The following is a 21,984-nucleotide window of genomic DNA, read 5'->3' as shown; positions in this document are numbered from 1 at the left end:
GCCCGGCGAGCTCAACCACGTCAGGACTATGCCGCTTCGGGGAGGTGTCACCTCGTCCCCAAGTGTCCCCCGGCTCTGGATGCCAGGAACAGAACCCTGATGCCTCCTGGGACCCCCGACTCGAGGGCGGGAGTCCTCGTGGGGCAGGGTGACGACGCTTTGGGGGTGTGACACCGGCCGCATCGCGGTACACCCAAGGCACAGGAGCAGGGGTGCAGAAGCGGGCGATTTAATGTACACGGGGGTTTCGGGGTGGGCTTCAGTTGCTCCTTCTTCCCACCCTGCCCTTCCCCAGCTGCCGTGGAGTCCCACCATGGACGGGACAGAACAAAACCAAAGGAATGCCTCGCAAAGAAACAAAATGGGCATGAGATGAGCACTTACGGTGGCTTTTGGGTTCGCTTAGAACTCTCTTGTCTGTTAGGGAAAAAAAAGTTAGAAAACAAAAGGTGAAGGTGGCGATGGTGCGATGGGGATGAGACGAAACAGAAGGGGGGGGAGTGGGGGGAGAGCCGAGCCGGGGGGTGGGTTGAGGAGCCACGGCGTGGTGGGGCGGGACGGGACAGCGGCATCCTTCCCCAGGTAGAAGCGGTGATGAGGATGTCCCCAGGCCCGGGCAGCCCCCGGGGCATGTGTCCCCAGCTGACAGGAATTTTGGGCGTTTCTGGCTGTGGCAGTGTTAAAGGGGACAGTGGTGTCACACAGCAGCAGGTGGCAGCATCAGCCTTCCATGTGCCCACTCATCGAGTGGGGCACCATCATCATTATTATTATTATTATTATTATTGTTATTATTATTGTTGTTGTTATTATTGTTTTTTTTCCTAGCTGCTGCTCCAGGGCTCCTACCAAACAAGGACCCAGGTCAGACGTTTTCATGGTGGGGCTGAGAAACTGCCCCTGACTCGCCCCCACTAACCGCAACCAGCCTTATTTCAGCAGAGACCCCAAAGCTAGCCCTGCTTCAGAAGGCTTGCTGGGACGTTTAGATCCCACCAAAAATCCCCAAAAACCTTTCTTTCCACCGGGTGAGAACTAGCTCTGGAAAGGGTGAGTCTGGTTAAAAAAACCCCCTTGTTAAAGACAGAATTTAAAACCCGGGCGCCAGCGGCACTGCTGCCTGCCCCGCCAACTTGGGGGCAAGGCCAACAACAGCGCGGCCAAGCGCCGGAGCCCCACGGCCGCCGGCATCGCCGCCGGCACCGGTCGCTGCCCGCCCGCCCGCACACTCACGCTGCAGGCAGAGCCCGTCGGTGCAGTTCTTGGAGTCGAGCAGCACGCCGCTGCAGTCCTTGCCGCCGTTGCGGGGAGCCGGGGCGGCACACTCGCGGCTGCGCCAGTGGGTGCACTCGGTGCTGCACGCCGACCACTTGCTCCACTCCGTCCAGGCGCCGTCCACTGCGGGCCACCGAAACACAGGCGTGTCGGAACAACCCCTCGGTGCGGCCTCGGGGCTCGCTCCCCAGCGCCGGGATGTCCGCGGCAGCAGAACGGTGCCCATGCCCGTCTCGGGGCTTCCGCGGACCTTCGGGGAGCATTACCCCAGCAAACCCAGCCCTGTCGTGTCTCTGCGGATGTCTCCAGCTCTTTCAGGTCTTGGCAGACCGAAAGATGCTTCGGAGTGGTCTCCTGAGCCCCTGCCTCCTTGGGGAACACCGGGAGCACGGCCGGACCGCGCAACCTGGGGTAAGGTTTCTGAACCCGCCTTACCTGGGCAGAGGGTAGTGCAGGTGATTTTTTGGAAAGGCTGCCCATCGCAGAAGGAGCCGCCGTTCAGCGGCGCGGGGTTGGTGCACGTCCGGGTGCGCTTCTGCCAGCCCCGGCCACAGCGGTTGTTGCAAGGAGACCACTCGGACCAGGTGGACCAGCCACCGTTCACTGCAAGAGGAGACGGACAGCGTTAACGCGCCAACGGAGCCCATTTCAGCAGGGCCCGGAGCTAAGCCGAGGGTTCGCCGGGTCTTCTGTCCTTGCACCTTCTGCGACACCCTGGAACAGCTTACCCTCGTGAAAAGCAAAGCACGAGACTTCTTCTTGTGTCACGCACCCCCCGCACAAGCTGCTCAAGCCTGTTTTGGTCCTTTTTCCACTTTGCAAGTATTTTTGCATCCGGCCACAGCAGATCTTTGGCTTCATAGCAAAGTTCAGCCAAATGCTCCTTTTCAGCTGCTTTTGAGAGTCAGAGCAACGCGGCTGGGTCCAGCCTCCACCCAACCTTCGTACCCCACCGAGAAGGCTTGCAAATACCGACACCTAATAACCTCTCCTCCCAACCTGCGCGAGCTGCTCGAGGTACCTGTTTTGCAGACGTTGGCTGTTACCTAATTTAATGCGACGCCTTGGTGGGGTTCGCTCTCTACCACTCCTAGAAAACCCCCGTATTTCCCCTCGGCTTGGAGCCCCGGCTGCCAGCAAAGGCCCCCTCCCCGACGGCAAGGGCTGGTACCATAGACGATGACGGCGGCCGTGGTGCTCCGGCGCTTGGCCACGATGTTCTTGGCCATGCAGGTGTAATTAGCTGTGTCCAACAGCCGGGCCTGCTTGATGATGAGGTTGTGATCGATGGTGATCAGGAAGTTGGTGTCCTGGGTGGGATCGATGACATCCTCGTTCCTCAGCCACTCCACCTGGCAATGCAAAGGAAGGGATGGGGAAAGGAAGGTGATTAAGCCGAACAAGAACTGAACACTCAGCCAGGAAAAGCATGTCACGAGTTTCAGTGGAAATGCCCATCCCCACCATGAGGGTCTCCAAGGGCCCCCCAAAGCTAAGCTAGGACACAACTGCTTAACTAGGCTGTCTGGGAAGGCCATGAGCCGATACTGTCACCAAGAGCGGGTGTGAGCACAAGCAAGGACAAACACCAGGCTGGAGGGGCCGAATTCACCAGCCCTGATGGAGAGCAACCCCCCCCAGACCAGCCTATCACCTGCCCCAGCACCCTCCTCGTCTTCAACACCGAGACCACCGGCGTCCTCAGCACCACAACCATCTGGCCAACCTTGCCTCTGCCTGTATTTATTTCTCCTCGAAAGCTGGGCCAAACCAGGCCCGACCAGGGCACGTTACTGCTGTTTTGGCCAAGGATGGGACGTTGTGGCTACCACCGGCGCACAGTTCCTGGGGGCTGACAGAGCTGTGGGCAGGGAAAGCATCGCTGCTGACCTAGGGAAACCCGTCCGCATGGACTTCCCTGGACCTTGGGTCTTGCTTGCGATTTTGGACAAGTCATTGGGTGCCTCCTCGTTACATCTTCCCTCTAACGGGTTAACGGCACATCAGGAAGCGTGGGAGAGGTGGGTTGAGCAGGTGCTGAGGTTACGTGTGTTATTAAATGTCAGAACAACAGATCCGCTGCCCAAAATAAACAATTCTGCTGAATAATGAAAGCTGACGGTCTCGGCGCGAGGCCATCCATCACGGCCGCCAGCCACCTGCAAGGACGTGCCCCGTCTCTCCCCGGCTGCGGCTGCGGACCGCCGGGAGGGGATGCCCCTCTTTTTTGGGCTGCCGAGCGGCTCACCTCTGCCTGCGGCACCCCCTCGGGCGGGCGGCACTGCAGCAGGACCTCGTGCTCCAGTGGGACCTCCTTGCCCAGCGGCTCCTGGTCGAAATTCTTCCGTAGGTCTGGGAGGGAAAGGAAAACCCAGGGGTTACCAGCCCACTGCAGAAACAGGGCAACCTGCAAAACCTCGGAGCGGGGGCACCAGGGACCCACGAGCAGGGAGATCGCTCTGGCATGGCACGGCCAGAGCAAAACACGTCCCGGGATGACGGAGCCGAAGAAGTGCCGTTGCCAGGTCGGATGTGGGACAGCTCGTGGTGCTCGAGGACGATGCCTTTCCTCCTTCATGCACTTGCAAGCTTACACCCCTCCTCCCGTCTCTTCCTTTTGGGGCTAAAACTCAGCTGAACCACTGTTTCTCCACCCCTCCCGTTTCCTTCCCCCTCTGGACTCGGCACCGGGACCCTTCTGCGTTGGAGTGGGGGGGAAATGGGATTTGGGCAACATCTCGGCTTCCACGTCGGCGCCGAAGCCGATCCCCCAATTTCAGGGCTACGGGGGCCCGTTGCTCAGCTCTGTCCCAGTTGGTCCTGGCTGACCCACGTCCCCAGACTTGCCGGAAACAACTTACAGTGCCCAAATGGGGAACGGGAGCTGCTGAAAAGCCAGGCTTGCTCGGCAAGGGGCTGGCCAGCACTTTGGGGGAAGGGGAGAAGCCCAGCAGAGGCCCCAAGGAGGCGGGGGCCATGGCAGGGACCCGCTCCAGAGCCTCGGCAGGAGCAGGAGCATCACTAGATGGTGCTGCCATCCTCTGCGACGGCACCCAGCCCTCTGCGGCTGCGGCTCCCGCTCCTCCAGGGCGGCCAGCCCCGGCTTCAGCTCGCCCGCTCGGCGCCGAGGAACACCAGGCCCCCGGCTGGGGCCGGACAAACGGGCTCCCTCAGTAGCCAGCCCTGTGCCCGGCAACATTTTCCCCGCTGAGGCTAAATCCTTCAGCAGCGTAGCCGATTTACCAGCCACCTCCGTTTTGGATAACGTGCTGGGTTATTAGCCCTCTAATAGCAAAATCTGTTTACGACGGGGGAAGCCTGGCCATTCTCCTGTAGCTTTGCCATCTCATTTGCTAAGAGAGCAAATTCAGCCGGTTAATAGCCTGATTAACGCGCCCTTAATCAGGCTGACACCCACAAACGGCAGCTTAGAGAAGCGACGTATGACAGCAGGGACTCCGGGGACATGGAGTCGCTGATTCAGGCAAAGCGTGGCAAGGTGCTAAGCGTCGGGTTATTAACGATAATAAAGCGCGGGGAAGAGCTGAGCACGCTGGTGGGCGACGCGGCGTTAACCCAGCTGGTGCCACGGCCTCTCACCCAGGCAGGCAGGGACGATGCTCGCCCAGAAGCAAAGCTAGAGCTGGGACGGGGAGCTAAAACCAGGGTCCCGGGGAGCTGGGAATGAACGGCCCGGCTGCGATTTCAGCCGGCGCTGCTGCCAAAAGCAGCTTGACACCCCCACTTTTACAGCCTGGGATCCAGGGTCGCACCTCGGGGCTTTGCCAACCACTTCTAAATGGGTGAGCTGTACCCTCTGGAAACCTTTCGGGGGCCCCCAAAAGCGGAAAAGAGGATGGGAGAAGGATTCATTTAAAGTAACTCAGTAGACTGTGAGCCAAAGCACTGCCGGAGGGGCCGCGTCCGAGCAAGCGCTACGCGTACCGGGCACTTACACGCTATGCGGACGTACGCCCTGCGGCTCTTCGTGGTGCCCGCGGAGCTCCAGGCCACGCACTGGCACCAGTAATCTTCCAAGCCGAAGAGCTCCTCCACCTGCTGCCGGGAGACCTCGATCTGCACCTCCCGCACCAGCATCCCTGGAAGGGGACGGAGGGACGGCATCAGCTCGGCAGCAGCCGCCGGGAGGAGGGAAGCTGAGGCGGTGCCCGAGAGGAGGGCTGCTGGCTGCTCCAAGCTCAAGGTCGGAGGCAGCGAGTTGGAGGCATCTGAGCGTGGCACCTCTGCAAGTCATGGAGACTCTTCCCTCTGGAGGGCAACTGGCAGCTGAAGCCAGGGCGACGGCTCATGTGGAGGGGTCTTGTCTTTTTTTGACTCCCTGGTCTGAACCATTTCAAAGAGGCATCACTCTCCTCCACCAGCCCTCTCTCCCGGCACGGACATCCCCATCCCCGCCCAGACCCCTTCCCGCCCACCGGGGTTTGAAGGATGCCTCCGAGGCTTCGCTGGGGCGAGAAACCATCTCTGTCAGCTGCCATTTTAAACACAAATATAACAAGACAAATAAAAGATCTTAAAGAAACCATCCAACGATGATGGTGTTTCACGCCCACTGACTCCAAAAAGGGTTACGCGCCTCCAGCAACCCCCGCAACGCCCCCCGCCCAGGACACCGTGGCCATGGCACGATGACAAAGCTGGCACCGCCGGGTCCAGGACATGGTCCCCTGGACCGCAGGATGCCGAGCCTCGCCCGAAGCATCAACCCCTCGTGGCGTGGCCATCGCCGAGGGCGGGAGGGACTCGGGGCTTGCTTTTCCCTATTTTCAGCAATACCTGCCTTTTTTGTGCAGCTTCTATTTATGAAAAGGCCTCAAGTTCATGGCGATACGAGAGCCGTGTGCTCCCCAGCTGTAATTTTGTTAGCTTGCTCCCGGCGCTGCGAGGAGCAATTACCATCTCTCTGCCATCCTCCTGTGGAATAGCTGACAGGAGCGCACCAAGGAAATACAATTTATTTTGCCACTATTAAGGGGTGTGGGAACCAACGAGAAAAGGCATTTGGGCCAAGCACTTTTGGAAAAAATAGAGCTTTTAGAAGGACCCAGGATGGAGACGGCTCAAAACCATCTCGTCTCTCTGGAAAGCCCCGGTGGGGTGTGTTGAGCCACCCTGGAAAGGTGGGGAGCATCCTGCAAATGCCCTGCTTCTCTCTGTATCCCCGAAAGCAAAGGCTACCCAAAACTATAGACTGAGCTTACGGCTCACAGGAGTCACTACTTAAATGTCTCACAGGCATCCAAACACAGCCGCTCTTACCGACTGCCCCTTCTTGTCCTGCCGAATTATCCTCTCTGACTTGGCCTATTTTTCCTTTCTTCCGCATGAAATGTTTGGGATCAGATGCAGTCAGAAAGAGACATCATCTTAAGAGTTGTTGGGTTTTTTTTGTTTTCTTCTTTTTTTTTTTTTTTTTTTTGAAAGGTCCTTTCCGCCAAGCTTTTAACCGGGGGTAATTAAAAGGCCGCGAACGCCTAACCGCGTGAACCCGTCGCTTCGTGGCCGGCTCTCCCCTCTCTTCCCCTTTGCAGCAGCTTTCCCTACGAACGGCAGCCGCTGCAAACGCAGGGTCTTTTTAGCACAGCAAACCATTTTGGTTGCGGCTCCCTTTCCCAGGGTAGCTGCCAGGCAGACGTGCCCACGCCGGTGGGGTTTGGCATGCACGGCATCACCTCCGTACCGAAGGTGTTACCGGTTTGTTCACAGCAATACCATCTTCGAAAGCCGGGTGAAGAAGGTACGTGCTGTTTCCTCCCCAAATTGCCGGCACGTGTTCTGCATCTGCAGGCTGGGATCTGGGAGGGAGACGCTGGCCCAAAGCAAACGAGTCCCCCCCTAAAACAGGGTAAGCTCCTGCTGCCAGGACTTTCCGCTGGGTTTTCTCCAGCCTGTTCTGCTCCAGAGTTGCACGAGGCAGGTTATTCGGCAAAGGGGTATTCACCCAAGAGGTGCAGCCAGAAATCCAGTGCTTTTTCCACGCTGCACAGCGCTAAGCCGTGAAACTCCCCGGCTACAGGATGCTGGGGCAACCCACAGGATAAACGTGAGCCTTTAGAGACACTCACAGGGAAGGAATCCATGCGGGGCTGGAGCACGCCGCTCCGGTACCGCTGCCGGAGGGTAACGGAGCGGGGTCCGTCGCTCCATCCTCGTCCCGGTTCAACGTTCTGCCCCTAAGCACCCGCCGCTGCCGCGCGCGGACCTTTGGCTCGAGCCAGCGCGGTCACGCGTTGTAAATTCGTTAATAACCCCTCGGGGAAGGCTGCTCGGTCGCTCGTTGGCACTGACTTTGCCCCAGAGCGGCGAGGGTTTCAACTCTGGCCTCCGCGAGAGCCGGCGATGCACCCCGAAAGAGAGAAACGGTGCCGCCGGTGCTCCCGGCAGCCTCCGCAGAAGCAAGGGGACAGCCTCGCCGTGCATTTTTGGCCATCCTTCACAAAGAGATCTTCTGGAAGAAAAACAGCCCAGGACCAGAGGAAGCAGCTTTAGGAAAGGCTGAGAAAGGCACGGGGAAAAGGAACGATCTCCCCTTTGCCGCGCAGGTTCAGAGAGGCACCCAAGCAAGGACCGGCTCATGGCTAGCATGGGATGAAGAGCCGAGGAGATGCTGGGGAAGGGCAAGGCTGGGCAAAAAGGGACAAGAGGAGATTTTCTAAAAGTACTTGCGCTCCTGCAGGTCGACAAAGTCTCTCATCTAAGCCCAGCCTGCCTTCTGGGGCCAACACTGCAGCAGTTCAAAAGGCTGCCTTGGTTTACAGCCTTCTGGAGATGAGGGATGCCGCAGGCTCGGGGATTTGCGGAGAACAGGTCTAACACAGGAAAAGGGACTGTTTTCCTCCTCTCCTGGTCGGGGCACAGGTACCAACATCAGGGCAGAAAAGGTGGGAGCTGAGCTGAAATGTCCTGATTTTAGCAAATCTGCTTGACTACATGATATACCCAAACCCCAAGCCTTGGTCTCACGCTGGGATGCTTCAAAGCATGGGGCAAGCAGCTCTGCCAGTGCCCAATCCCATGGAATAAGACCCCCCCTAAGACGCCTAAACCACCTTCTTGCCCCCCGTTTCAGGCAGCCAGTGGTTGACTTGTCCTCCGAGGCAGAGGAGAGCTCATCTGCCGTTAAAAGGCTTTTCAAATCCTACCTGCAAACGTTCTCATTACCCATTAAACACCTAATCCCTTTGCAAACCCAAGTAAGCTGCCGGCCTTTGCCACCCCTCGTGGCAACCCCTCCTACGTGTTGATAAGGCATTTTCTAGGAAGGCGTTTCCTTCTTTTTATCAGTTTTAAACGTGCTGCCTTTCAAATCCCATCTAACAACCCCAAATCCTGGAGAAGGGCAAGCGCGCAAACGCGCAGGCTGACTTCCCTAAGCTTCTATGGGGTACGGTGACCCGCACCATCATCATGCCTTCACCAGTGGTCTGGAAAGGGGCAACTCCTCTACTAAAATTCACCGATGACGTGGCGAGAGAGACAAGCTGCGCATGGACCGAGGAGGCGGAAAACATAAAAAAAGCCACCTCGCGAGACTGCAGCCGCTTGGGAATGATATAAATGAATTGGAGAGACCTGCTGGTCTCCCCGGAGGAGAACCATCTCCAGTGGGGGTGTACAAGAGAGGGAAGGGCAGCACGGAAAAAAGAGAGGGGAAGGGCAGGCAGGGTGATGTCGGGGTGGGTTTGCTCACCGGTGACCTCGTCCAGGCTCTCCTTGGTGACGTGGTCATTCTGGTTGACCCACTCGCCGTTGCACTTGAAGTAGATCTGGGTGGCGGGGTTGGCGCGGCAGACGAGCTCCACCGGCTTGTTCTTCACGATGTAGGCGTCCTGCGGCTCCCGCAGAAAGTGAGGGAGGGTCTCCGCCGGGGCCGAGGGGAAGGAGTCAGGCAGCACGTCGCTGTACTCCAGCCCTGCCAGAGGAGCGAGAGGGTCGGGAGGTGCCGTCAGTCCCGTCCCAGCGGGGACCTAACTCCTGCCTACACCGTTTCATCCCTCCCTTTCCTTCCCAGGAGTGCCCGACACGTGGTGGCATCACCAGCAGCCTCTGCCGAGGACGCTCGAAAAAGCAAAAGAGGGCTGGAGGCTCCCAAAAAACAGAAAAGCAGATCTCTGCTAGCTAGAGATCTGCTGCTGCGGGGTGCAGCTCGCCCGGGCTGCTTTTGCTGGGGTACCAGACCCTCATCCATACCCCGAACCCAGGCCGACCCTAAAGCCTGGGTGACCTCGCTGAAGGAGACCACCAGGAAAAAAGCAAAGCAAACCCAAGCCCCGGGATGGTGACGGGGACACAGAGAGGCTCCGGAGGGGCTGGCGTCCTCATCCCAAGCCTCCCTTCCGAGGAATGCACGGGCTCGCTCAGAGCAAAACGCTGGCACGGCTCGTGCTGGGAGCGCTGACCACGACCACGGGCACGAATCCCACCCATCCCGCTCTCCGGCGGACCCGCATTCGGGCTCTCGCCCCGCTGCCAACACCTGGATCTCAGCATCACACCAGGGCGGGGGGCAGCCCCTGCCAGCGCTGCCCACGGGGACCGGCCACCTGCCCGTCACACACACCAGCGACTGCTTCCAGCCCGGCCACCTCCGGAGAACGCCACCCGAAAAGGCGAGCAGGGTCCACACCATCCCACCCCAGAAACCAGAGGGGGTCAGCGCCCCGGTGACCCCCGTCTTCCTGCTCGTTCGCTCTCAAGCACAAGAGGACGGGAGGAATGGCCTCAAGTTGCGCCAGAGGAGGTTTAGATTGGAGATTAGGAACAATTCCTTCACCGAGAGGGCGGTCAAGCATTGGCACAGGCTGCCCAGGGAGGTGGTGGAGTCACCATCACTGGAGGTGTTCAAACAACGTGTGGACGTGGCACTTCAGGACATGGTTTAGGGGACACGGTGGTGTTGGGTTGATAGTTGGACTTGATGATCTTGAAGGTCCTTTCCAACCCTAGTGATTCTGTGTGATTCCGTGATTCATTGCAAAAACAACCAGCAGAAGAGCTCGCATCTGCTCAGGCCAGGCCGGGAAAAGTCCTGAGGAGGGGTAAGCGAGCGCTTTAGGGCTCACCCAGGGACATAAGCCCCGAGGAGCAGGAGCCTCAGGGTGGCTCGTGCCCAGCACCGGCTTGAGAAGATGCTGTGCCCAACGCCGAGGAGCGTCTGCAGCACCCAGCATAGGAGACGTCTTCCCAACCACTTTGCCCGTCAAGAGCAAACCCAAATATCGCGGGGCTGACAAAACGCGCGCTCGCGCTGGGATGCTGCTGCTTAACCTGTTGTTTCTGGGCATCTCGCTAGCAGTCAGGTCACGTCACGAGGCTTTTTTTTTTTTTTTTTAACACCTAAAAGAGTTATAAGCTTTTCCTCCTCCTCTCCTCCCCCGGCGAGAGCTGTGATTCTCAACTCCAGCGTGCAAGAAAACGGTAAATATCCCCAGCCCTGTGATAACATCTCCGGGGCTGGCAAGGAAGAAAGAAGCCCACTCCCTTCGTCACCCTTGGCAAGAAGCAGCGCTGCACGAGAGGATCAGAGAACCCCCAGATGGAAGGAGAAGAAGAAAAAAATAATCAGATGCATCAAGAAAACAAGATGACCAAGCTGCCTCCCGAGCAAAAATCAGCGAGGGGAAAAAAAACACGCGAGGTCAGTCGTTTAAAATCCATTTAGGAAAATTGACTTTCCACTTCCATTTAACACAGCACTAAGGGAGAGCGGTAGGACATTTGTCATAATCCATTAACTGCTCTTTTGGAAACAATGAATTAAACTCCGGGCTAATTTCCCCTCTCTCTGGCTGGCTCTTCTCACCTCTCCGCTGCCGGCCATTTCCTCCTCCATCTCGGCTGCCGACCTGTAGTTTTCCCGGTGCCCCGACGGGAAAAGAAAAACTTTTTTTCTTTTTATTTTTTTTTTTTTAATTTACTACTCGATTTTGCATCCACCGAGTTGTTGTTTTGTTGGGTTGGAGAGGGCACTCGGCAGAGATGGTAACGACTCCAAGAGATATCATCCCTGGCCGTAACGCCGGCGTGAAACCCTCCGTTAAGTTTTTCTTCTATAGCTTGTGCCAGCTGCTTTTTTCTTTTCTTGCTTCCTTTTTTTTTTTTCCCCCCTCCCCAAACCAGGAGTAACACCCCAGGTGAGGGGTCCTGCGGCCCGCCCAGCACCCTAAGGGTGACCCAGGGGAGCCTGACATCCCCAAAGAAGGTGATTTTCAGGAGGACCTTTCAGTCTGGGGCTTGCATCTGGCAAGGTGACGCCCCAAAGTGCACGTGCCCCCCGACCCAAAACCCCGGGCAAGGAGAGGTCCCCCTCCAGCAGCCAACACCAAAGGCAGGTTTTCTCCCAGCCCACCGCCACTTCGGTGATGCTAAATGAGTCTTTAGGTCACCCGAGAGGATTTGGAAGCGGGGAGGGGACGAGTTACGGCCCGACAGGGATGAAAATCGCAGACTTTGATGGGTCACCCATCCAGGCCCCCGCCCCGAGAGGGGGTCTGCCCAAATCCGTGCTGGGGGTCTCGAGCTCAATGTTTCAGGTTTCTTCTCCGAGGGGGCACAGTGAGGTTGGGGATGAGGGTGGTGGAATAGGATGATCTCCCCAGCCGCCGCCAGATCCAGCATCAGCTTTCGGTCGCTATAAAAACCTGCTCGGTTTAAGGTTTGAACCCAAAACCCCCGAACCTTTAATGCTAGGAGCATCCTGGCTGCTGGGAAAGCTGAAATCCTGCAAACTCACACAGCCGAGAGATCTTTTCTTCCTGGCCAAGACAGATCTGGGGCCAAAAAAGCAGCTCTAACAGGAGACAGAAAAAAAAAAAAAAAAAAGATATTTTTTTTTTTTGTGGCGGACCCATAACCGGGGCCGTGCCACAAAGCCTCGGCCCCACGGCTCCCCCAGGCTCCTGCCCACTCACGAACGAGCAAAGCAAGGATTTCTCCCCATTTCTCCATCCAGAAACCAGCCCTACGCAGCCGAAGACGGGCATTGGCACCTGGGCAGGGCGTCTGGCTCCGGCACGGGATACAGCCCGTATCCCGTATGTTTTTGTATTTAAACACTCCGGGGAAGAATTAAGGCAGAGGAACAACGAGGAGTTTGGACGAGAAAAGGAAGGAGAACCACGCTGGGCACGTTTATCATACGCCATCAACCCGGGCTTTCATCCCTCCTTCCCGACGCCCGGCCACCCGCCGCATGGGAAACCTCTGGCTCGGCTAACGCTCGTGGCGGGGGCCCCCCCAAAAATCCACGTACAGTCAGTGCCGGGGGGAAAGCACACCCGCTCGTGCCATGAGGACGAACGAGTGCTGCTCCCGGCTGCCCTGACTATCCAGCAGCAAAATACAAAAAACCCCCGCAAAATTAAATAAAAAAAAGCAAAAAAAAGCACCTTCCCGGTGGTGTAACACCATCACCTCCAGGTGGTCCTTCCCCCATAGCACGGGGGGGCAACCGGCTCCGGCACAGCCCGGACGAGGTGCTGTTAGTGCCAGGGTTACAAGAGCAGAGGATGGAGAGGTTGGGGAAGGGCTTCGGTCTGTGCCAGCAGAATAGGGACATCGATAAATGGCCTTGCAAGGGTGGGAGAGGGTATCCCCTGCCAGAACACCCTCCCCTTGCAACGGTCTTGCATCATATTATAATATTATGGTTGCATTTTATATATATATATTAAAAAAATACACAAGCAAGCTTGCAAGAAGCAGTCCCTGCCTTCACCAGCCAAGCTCAGGCTGGGGGTACGCGCCGGGACGTTCGGACGGCTTTCATACCGGCGCAGGCTTTGCCAGCGGCAGGGTCGGCACGGGCGCCCGCGAGGAGCCGGCCGCAAGCGTCGCCCTCGGGTGCGGATGCTTGGACCCACGCGTGCACCGAGGCCACTTCTGCTTTACCTCGGGTGGGATGGGAGCAGCGCCGGGCGCGGGAGGGACACAGGCAAGCGAGAGGCTTTTGCGTGCGAAGCCAGGGAAGGAGCCGGGATTTCCAGTCCTGCAACCGGGCGAGCCATAAAACTCCCAGCAGCGACAAACCGGTAAATATTTGAGAGCGCGCCGCGCCGGCGGCCATCATCACCTCCCTGGCAGGCGTCTACGGGGGGTTCCCATCTGCCGGCTTCCCTCCTTCCCACCAGAGGTGGGTGCCTGCTTCCCCGCTCCCTTTCGGGAGCTTTCTGGGGTTTTTTTTCCCAAAGTCCCAGGCTGTCAGTGTCCCACAGTCTCGCGCTACTCGGGGCGCGCGGTCGGGTGCTGACTTCGGTACTCTATTTGGGGGAGGAGAGGCAAGGACCGAAGCCTGACGCCACGAGGGTGAGCGCGGTAGGAGCAGCAGGACGGAAAAGGGAGGGGGGGAGTAGGCACCGACGACTTCTTTCCTCTCCGGCCTCCTCCTCCCCGTCCCTCATCGCCCGTTTTAATCCCATGGGGTTGAGCTGGATTATCCGCAGCATCTGTTCCCCGGGGGGTGACCTGCAGATGTTTGCAGCCAGTTGTTGGCAACTTGGTGGAAGATCGACAGCCCCGACCAACCAACACCAGCATCTTGCACGGGGAGCAGCGCCGCAGCCGGGCTCGAGCATTAACCCCCCCATCGCCCCAAAACACTCGGCACGAGGGATGAAGAGCCCCGAAAGCAACTCCCCTTGCAGCAACGGCTGAGCAAACCTCCGCAGGAAAGCGTTAAAATCCTCTCTCCTGCCGTTGTTATCCCTCCAAATATTTGGAAGATTACAGGAGCATTAGCGGTGGCGAAGCCCGGTGCCCATCACCCACTGCCACGCATCCCGCCCTGCCGCGCTGGGCAGGCAGGAATGCGGCGTAAGGATTAAAGCGGGATGCCTGGGTTTCTCCAGCCGGGTTTCTCCAGCTAAATCTTGGTGGCAGCGGGCGCTTAACCCTTTCCGCCTCCCTCTCCCCCACCCCACGCCTGTCTCGGGGTCAGCGCTGTTGCATGCGAAGGCCTGAGAGGCAACGGTTAAACCCATCGCTGCCTGCCGGGTGGGTAGAAATCCCCCTGGAGAAATGAAAAAAAAACCAAACAAAAAACCAATAACAATATGACAGCTTATCTCCGGCTCCAGGGGAGGAGGGCCGCCTGCCTTCCCAGCCCCACGGCGGGGAGGGGGACGGCTCCGGCTCCCGAGGCCAAGCCGGTGGGGATGCTCTGGCCACCGGCTTGGCTCGAGGAGGTCTCTGAAAGGCTGGAGCGGGGCTCTTCTCCCACCCCAAACCCCCTCTGATCACCTCCAGGGAAAACGTATGAACAGACGCACTTAGGGATTAGTGCCGGTGCCATTTAAGCTCCAGCAAATTACGGTGCCCGAGCCACGGCGTGGCTCACTCCCACGCCAGGACGGCTGCCGGACCGAGGACATCCCTGCTGCAAGCCCCGGAGGGACGCGGAGGCATCCCGGCCCGGGAGAGGGCCATCGCGTGGGATGCAGTCCTCACCCCACCACATCTCAGCCCACCCCGGAGCTCGGGGGGAGTCAGCATCACCGGTCCAGGGCTGCCCTGTCCCCCAGGGCTTCCCACTGCACAGTGCCCTCCTGGGGTAATTTCGGGTCCAGCAGTAAAACACGGCCACGCTCTTCCTCCTAGAAGCGCCCCGAGCATCTCCTCTCCCCAAAGCATCATCGTCTCTTCCCCCAGCATCGCCCTCCCCTCCCCGCTCTGCTCCCCGTCGCACAAATTCGGCCCCCCCCCGCCACCAAGGAGGTGCCAGCAGCTCGTGGCATTTTCCAAGGCCAAGTCTCCACGAGGCAGAGCGGTGCCGTGCGAAGCCGTGGCCCAAACCCCCTTCTCCGGGGGGGCATCTGATGCCCCAAAACAAAGGGTGTCAACTGAGGATGGGTTTGGGGGATTCGAAGCCACTTGCGCTGACCGAAGCCTCCTCCCCAGCCCTCTCCCTTGCACAGAGCCAGCAAAATTTCCTGCCTTCAGAGCCCTCCGAGTTGTTTGTAAAGCGGGTCGAGGCGCAAGCTGGGAAGCGCTGACGAAAACGAGACGCAGGGGACGGAACGGGCCCCCGGCACCGCCGTCCCCAGGGCTGCCGTCACCCCCGAGTCCTGGCTCGCAGCTTGCTGATGTAACCCCCCGGCCTCATTAACTCAGCACGGCGCTCGTTAGCGTCTCCCTCCGCGGGAGGACCGAGAGGACGGGATGAGACAGACCCCAGCTGCCCACAGACTCAGCCTCAGGAGGCCAAAATCTGAGCACGGGGGAGCTGGGGAGGGTCGGGGAAGGAGAAACACCGGTACCCACCCAGCATCTCATCTCCAGCCTGGAGCAAGGTTGGGTTCTGAGGTCACGGGGAAGGTCCAGCCATTGATGTGCTCATGGGGTGGCCCATCCCCGTGGCGTCTGACACCTCCCCCAAGCACGCAGGAGGGTAACTCAGGAAAGGCCGGACCACAAAAACACACGTTGCAGCGTTCGACCCTCGCTACCGGGGTCCGCAGAAGGTGTTCCTCTACCCCGGGGTCGTGCGTTTATAGGGTCTTCCTCTCCGCGCCCCCAAAAAGCAGAGCCCACCCCTCCCGCTCGCCGGGAAAGCACCTGCAAGCCTGGTTGCACGGGCTGAGTTTGGGGGGACAACCCACCCCCCTTCCCCGTACGGAGCAGCAGGACTCGGGGCAGCACGGACAGACCGACACGCGGGGCGGCGAACGCCCTTCTCTCCCTCGAGGCAACACGCCAGCACCCCTCTAGGCTCACCCGTCTGCTCTTAATAGCTAAATTTGGAAAGAACCGCTTAAACCTTTTTCCCAAAGCCTGACAAACCGCCTCATTCTGCCTCCATCGATTGCCCTTTCCCGGGACTTTTACAATCCCTTCGTATCCCAACTCGGCATCGTCCCCGGGGCGGGTAAATCCAGGCACGAGCGAGCCCCATCCCTCGGTCCCATCACCTCCAGCTCCTCCCGGAGCCCTCCCAGCTGGGGACAGGGGACACCAGGGACGGACAGACAGACAGACGGGAGGACAGCATTTCACGGCCACATCCCAGGCAGGTTAGCAGACCCCTCCCTGCCCGGCGGCAGGCAAATGTTATAATTAGAGAGCATTCCTCCCCAGCGCGGGTAACGAGGGGGTGTGCCCAGTCAGCCCTAATTACACCCTTGGAAAAAAAAAAAAGCAGATTCCTCTCCCAGCTAAAGGAAAAGCCCGTCGCCGGCCCCCTTCGCTGGGCACCTTCATTAAACCGGGGCAGGATGGGGAAAAAAGACAAATCAGAAAGGAAAGTCTGCGCTGAGGAAAGGGTGGGAAGAAGGAGCTGGGCGGCACCAAGGGTGTTTTTGCATCTTATCCATCAAAAAACGCTTCAACTGACCAAAAAATCTAATTATCTCTTTAGCTACATCCCCGGGTCAGGCTTTTGCAAAGCAGCCCGAGAGGGAAACGAAAAGCGGGGTACCCTGGCACGGGGCGGCCCACCAGAGCATCCCTGCATCGCCGCAAGCCGCGGCGGCTGAGAGGGTCCGACCCACATCCCGAGCACCGGCACCCCGGAGGAGAAACACCCAGCTCTGCCAGCAACTTCCCTCGCTGGGATGGGGGGGGGAGGAAAAAAAAAAAAAAAGAAAAAAATGGGAAAAAAAAAGAGATTTATCTTGCTGATTACGCATTGCGCTGGAGTATTTATGGAGCCACTACTCTTTTGTTTATCTTTATGATTATGATAATCAAAGGCAAAGCCTCCTGAGAAGTGCAAACAGCTGAGATCCCTTATGGTACGAACCTCTTCATTTTTCATGCTATAGATTTATAACACGGCGCAGGCAGATTGGAGTAAATCGTTCCTTATTTCTGGTTTGGACGGAGCGGAGCCGTGAGCCTCGTGAATCCCCGTAAATACCCACACAGAAAGGAGAATGAATTAAAAAAACATAAAGAAAGAGAAAAGGAGGAGGAATTATGTACCAAATCCCTGTTACGTTCTATTGTGTTCGCTTCTTTTGTGCTATTTTATACGTTTCCTTCAGGGAAGCGGTTACGTTTGAAAACTATCTCCAAATTTCATCTAGCGCTGGTTCTTGTTATGGGCACGGACACTTTTCTTTGTGCTATTTTAATTCCATTGTCGCGGTACTCTTGTATAGCAGGTTCTGTTTACTGAGCTACAGAGTTCTTTTTAATGGGTATAATAATTATATGAACTTTTATTTATTTGCTTTGGCTCATAAAAGAAAAAAAGCCAGCAGCGGATAATGCGGTACGATGCTGTTTATTCCCATGTACGGCGTGTACCGTGTTTCTGTTGTGAAAAGAATAATAATTTCAACAAGAAAAGCGAGAAGGGAAAAGAAAACAAGGAACAAACAGGGACTTGGTGCCCAGGTTAACGCCAGAAAGTCCGAGGAATTATTAATTATAATTCAAACTGCAGTAAATCAAGTGCAAGATGCAATCTCTCCCTGGAGAGGAAAAAAAAGAAAGAAAAAAAATGGGTCTCCTGGTCAAATGAGCAACGCGGTTTTAAAATGCTAACTCCGTGAGAAAGTTGTCGGTTTTGCAGACAGAAAGCGATTTCCCCTTGCCCAAATGACATACATATTTAAAAATGTAAATTCCCCAGCATTCCCCTTGAGAGCGCAACTTCCAGGCGGCTGTTTTGCAATGGGTTTGGTTGTGTTTTGGTTTTCATTTGGGTTGGGTTTTTTGGGGTTTTTTTTGTTTTTTTTTCTTTTCCCCAACGTGCAAATGCGGAGGCGACCGCCTTGGCTTCGGGCACGAAAAGCGACTTTTGCAAGCAGGGCTGCAAACCCGCCGGTGTTCCTGGGGAGGGGAAGGATGCTCTGCTGCCCACCGGGCATCCCGGCCCCGGGCAGCCCTCCCTGGCCATCCCGCCGGGACCACAAGCCGGAGGGGAGCGGGTTTCCACCCTCTGAGCGTCCAGGTGCCAACCATCGAGGGGGTGACAGCCCGACCGTGCCCTCTAAAAGCGGCTCCCCGAGGTTTGACGGCCCTGGGTGGCACTTTTGTGCCGAAATCCCGGGAAGCAGGGCTGCCCCAAATCCCCCATTAATTCAACTGGAGGAGGAATATCACAAGAGCAGCTGATTAAGGCCCTTATTAAAGTCTTTAAAGTTGCCCTTAATCTTTCAGATTTGTTGCTATGATCAAAAAAAAAAATAAACCCCACAAAAAAAAAACCACCCAAAAAACAACCACTACGAATTCTGGCTGGAAACATTTTGCTTTTCATTGTCCTTTCTCTGCCCTTTTCTTCCCTTCTCATTTTACTGCGACAGTAAGGGACAAACAGAAGGGAAAAAAAGGGGAGGGGAAGGGGGAGAACACAGATAGAAAAAGATTTAAGAAAAAAAAAATAATCCCTTCCTATGCTGAATATCAAATATTAAGACTTTTCTCTCCCCCTTCCCTTTCAGCAACATCCCTATTAAAGAATAAACAAAACAATCAGGGAGACCAGCTTAGAGGACAAGGTTTCCCCATCCCCTGCCGCCGCTATACGTTAATCCCCGCAGCCGGGAGGAGAGCGGGGACCCGAGATCAGGGCTCGGCTTCCCCCTCGCAGCACGCAGAGAGGTCTCCAGCCGGTTGCAAAAGGATTTTAGCAATTACCTTGATTAGTTTTATTCCTTCCCCACTAAACCCCCGAAGCCAGCTGGGCTCCTAGCACTTCGCACCTGCTTTTACAGAGAGCAGAAAACGTGAGATTTTATTAAAGCTGGGAGGGGTTTGGGTTGGGTTTTTTTTAGGCGGGTGCCTATTTTCGGTGCCTGCCTTCGCCGCCTCCCTGCCCGCGCCGGGGGGAGAAACACCCCACGCTCCAGCGGAAGGAAACCCCATAAAAAAAAAACCCCAAGCCCCTTCCCTCCCGCTCCCGTTCCCGATGGCAGCAAGGTGGGAGCTTCCTAACGCTGGCTGGCACCCTCCAGCCTCCCGCGCTCCCGGGGGGTTTAAACACCACGGGACCCCGAGCCGCCACAGCCCGCTTCTTCCTTTCTCACCACCGGGAATTTCCACCTTTTCTTCTCTGGATGCAGCCCGTGTTCCAGCGGCGCCGCGTTTCTCTTTCCTCCCTTTGTCCCCCGGCACGCGCGCTCCAGCTCTGCCCCGCGGACCGAGCCCCGATTCACGGGCACCCGGTGGGTGCCAGGGCTGGAAACACCCCGGCTTTAGGGGTCTGCGGCACCCCAGACGGCGGCATCCCCACCGATACCGCACGGAGCTACGCGTAGCGATACGCCTGCACGCAAACCACGCTCCCTCCCGCGCCCTCCCCTCCCTCCCTTCTCGCTACGGGACCCCAAGGCATCGATAAAAATCGCCCTAAAAAATTAGGACGCTTGCTAGCGAGGCGCAACGCTAACACATTAAACGGAGTTTGGGATGCTGAATCCGGAGACTTTATGGGGACAAGCACGCTGAGCGTCTTTAACTTCAAACTTGGAGCCCGGAGAGGATGGGTGCAGGACACCCAAGGCACCGCCGTAGCCGGGCTGGCAGTGAAACGGCTCTTGCTGGGCTCAGAGGCATCACCCAGGGATGTGCAGCACCAGCGCGGGACCAGACGTGATCCAGAGGGGTCTCTTTGCAGGGGCACAGGATCACGTGCACGGAGCATCAAGGACGCAGAAAAAGGAGGGAGGGGGAAAGGGAGGGGGGAAAAAAAAAAAGGAAGAAAAAAAAGAAGGAAAAAAAAAAAAAGCACCTCGCCCCCCAGCCTCGTCCTCTTCTCCTCTCCGTCCCCCAGCGGCTGCATTTCCATAAGTGATTTGTGCTAATTGCTTTAAATACAGCCATGCCGCGGGTAATCCGAGTCGCTAAGTGACCTCTGCTCCGGGAGGGCAGGCAGGGCCGGCGCGGAGCCCCACGGCCGGGCCACGGGGCCGCGCCCCCCAAGCGGGGCACGCTCCCGCGTCCCCGGCGTGCCGCAGCCATGGAGCGGGGCTCCCATTTGCCCTTCCCTGGAGCCCGACCAGTCAATGGCTCCCACTCCTGCCCCACCCCGGGCGGGGAGTCGAGATGCTGCCAGTTTCCCCATGGGCACGACGCCCGTGCCGCGGCAGGGACGGACCCTGACGACACCCGGCCGGGCCGGCTGCCGGCAATGCCACGGCACCGTGAGTCGGCCACCACGGCTGCCAGAGAGCCCAGGGCTGGTGGCCATCAAGCTGGGTTCAAACCAACCGTATGCAAGCCCCCAAGAGCCCCCCAGAAGGGTATTTCTGAAGGCAGAAAAGAGGAATCGCCCTGTCGCCGTGCCGGGGCAGGGTGACAGAAGGGAAGAGCCAGCTGTCACCACCCAGGGGACACCGGCCTTTGAGGCTAAGCACCAGCCACCCGCCAGCCCGGATCCGCTTCCCGGCATCCCTGCGGCACCCTCGGATGGCTTCAGCCCGCAGCCAAGGGGCTTAGCCTCAGAAAGCCCCCGCCACCCCCAAATTAATCCTGTCCTCGCTAAGGGACACGTCCACCACCATGCGACGTGTCCAGCCCCGGCCAGGCAAGCTCTGCCGTAGGCGAGGCTTAAGCCGGGGCTTGCGCGGCACACGCCAAGGAGGCGGCGGACGGGGCTGAGGGTCCTCCAGCACCTTCCCACAGGTCTCCCCCCGCTCCTAAATAGACGAGTTTTCCGGGCAGCCTGCCGAGCTCCTCCGCTTCAGCTGCTCGGTGCCTACAGGAGCCCGGGACCTGGGATCCTCAGCGCCAGCAAGCAGCAATCATAAAATGCAGACCCAGGCAGGGATACAGCCCTTCTGGCTGAATTTAAAGCCAGGGTTTAGTCTCAAATCTAGTCCTAAGTATAAGCTAGAACCTGCTAAGCTCAGTGTTGCTTGCAGCCGAGATCAGAAGGGGATGTTTAAGTGGGAATGGCACTGGGCAGTGCCAGATTCTTAGAAGCACAGCTCAAACTGCCAAAAAAAAAAAAAAATTTTAAAAAATGCTGCATCAAAACCCAAGCAACCCTCTCCCAAGGAGACGGGGTTGCATTTGTCACCTACAAGCGCGCAGGAGCGCGCCGGGCTCTGCAGCAGCCTGGCCCCCGCATGCGTGCAAGCAGCGGGCTCCCTCCCGCACGCTTGAAATAAGGGCCGGGAGGTGTGAAAAAAAAAAAGAAAAAAAAAAAAAGGCTGTGCTTCCAGGAAAATGCACTGCAGCACGGCTTCTGCCTGTCCGCAGGGACCCATTTCGCTAACAGTGTGTCCATTCAGCCCGATATATAAATTACTAATGTAAATTAATGGATAATTGAAGCCCTTTAGTCCTAAATATTTAAATTATTTAACAGCCAATTAAGAGACAAGGAGAAAGAAAAGAGGAAAAGGGGCCTTAACCCCAACAGGCGGGGGGGGGGGGGGGGGAAGTAATAAATGAAGCGAGAGGAGACCAGAAAGAGCAGAACATACACGTTTTAAAGGGACGCTGCCAGCTTCAGCTTCATTTTGTTTCGCCACGCGCTTGAGCCCAGCGGGTCTTACAGCGGGTGCTCCGAGACCCAGGGGGTCAGGCGGGGGAGCACCCGCTGACGGAGCCCGCCGAGCCGCGGGACCGGTTCTGCTCCGCATCCTTTCCGGGAGAGGAAAACTCCACGGCTGCACTTGTAACAGCTCTCGGTTACGGCGATCGCCAGGACTTCCTGACATGCCAGAACATACAATACTTTTAGATAAGGGTTGTTTTTTTTTTTTCCCCTCCTCCCTACCCCTAAGCCAACAGCATTCT

The 21,984-nt window shown here is 57.5% G+C and overlaps 1 protein-coding gene across 1 annotated transcript in view; it reads right to left on the bottom strand.

Annotated features, from left to right (window-relative positions):
* Positions 1-21,984, bottom strand: part of UNC5B (unc-5 netrin receptor B) — a gene marked incomplete at its 3' end in the record, with an annotated part of 52,772 nt that overhangs the window by 5,257 nt on the left and 25,531 nt on the right. The window contains exons 2-8 of the mRNA XM_082002094.1: positions 8,987-9,208; positions 5,232-5,375; positions 3,524-3,627; positions 2,447-2,627; positions 1,711-1,878; positions 1,234-1,398; positions 385-417 (exon numbers count right to left, since the gene is read on the bottom strand). Of these exons, the coding sequence (XP_081858220.1) occupies positions 385-417; positions 1,234-1,398; positions 1,711-1,878; positions 2,447-2,627; positions 3,524-3,627; positions 5,232-5,375; positions 8,987-9,208 (1,017 nt within the window). The remainder of the gene's footprint in view (positions 1-384; positions 418-1,233; positions 1,399-1,710; positions 1,879-2,446; positions 2,628-3,523; positions 3,628-5,231; positions 5,376-8,986; positions 9,209-21,984) is intronic.

The sequence above is a fragment of the Phaethon aethereus genome (genome assembly GCF_964289735.1).
Source record: "Phaethon aethereus genome assembly, chromosome: 7".
NCBI classification, from domain to species: Eukaryota; Metazoa; Chordata; class Aves; order Phaethontiformes; family Phaethontidae; genus Phaethon; species Phaethon aethereus.
The sequence above is the reverse complement of the archived record's forward strand: the minus strand, read 5'-3'. Positions and strand labels throughout refer to the sequence as shown.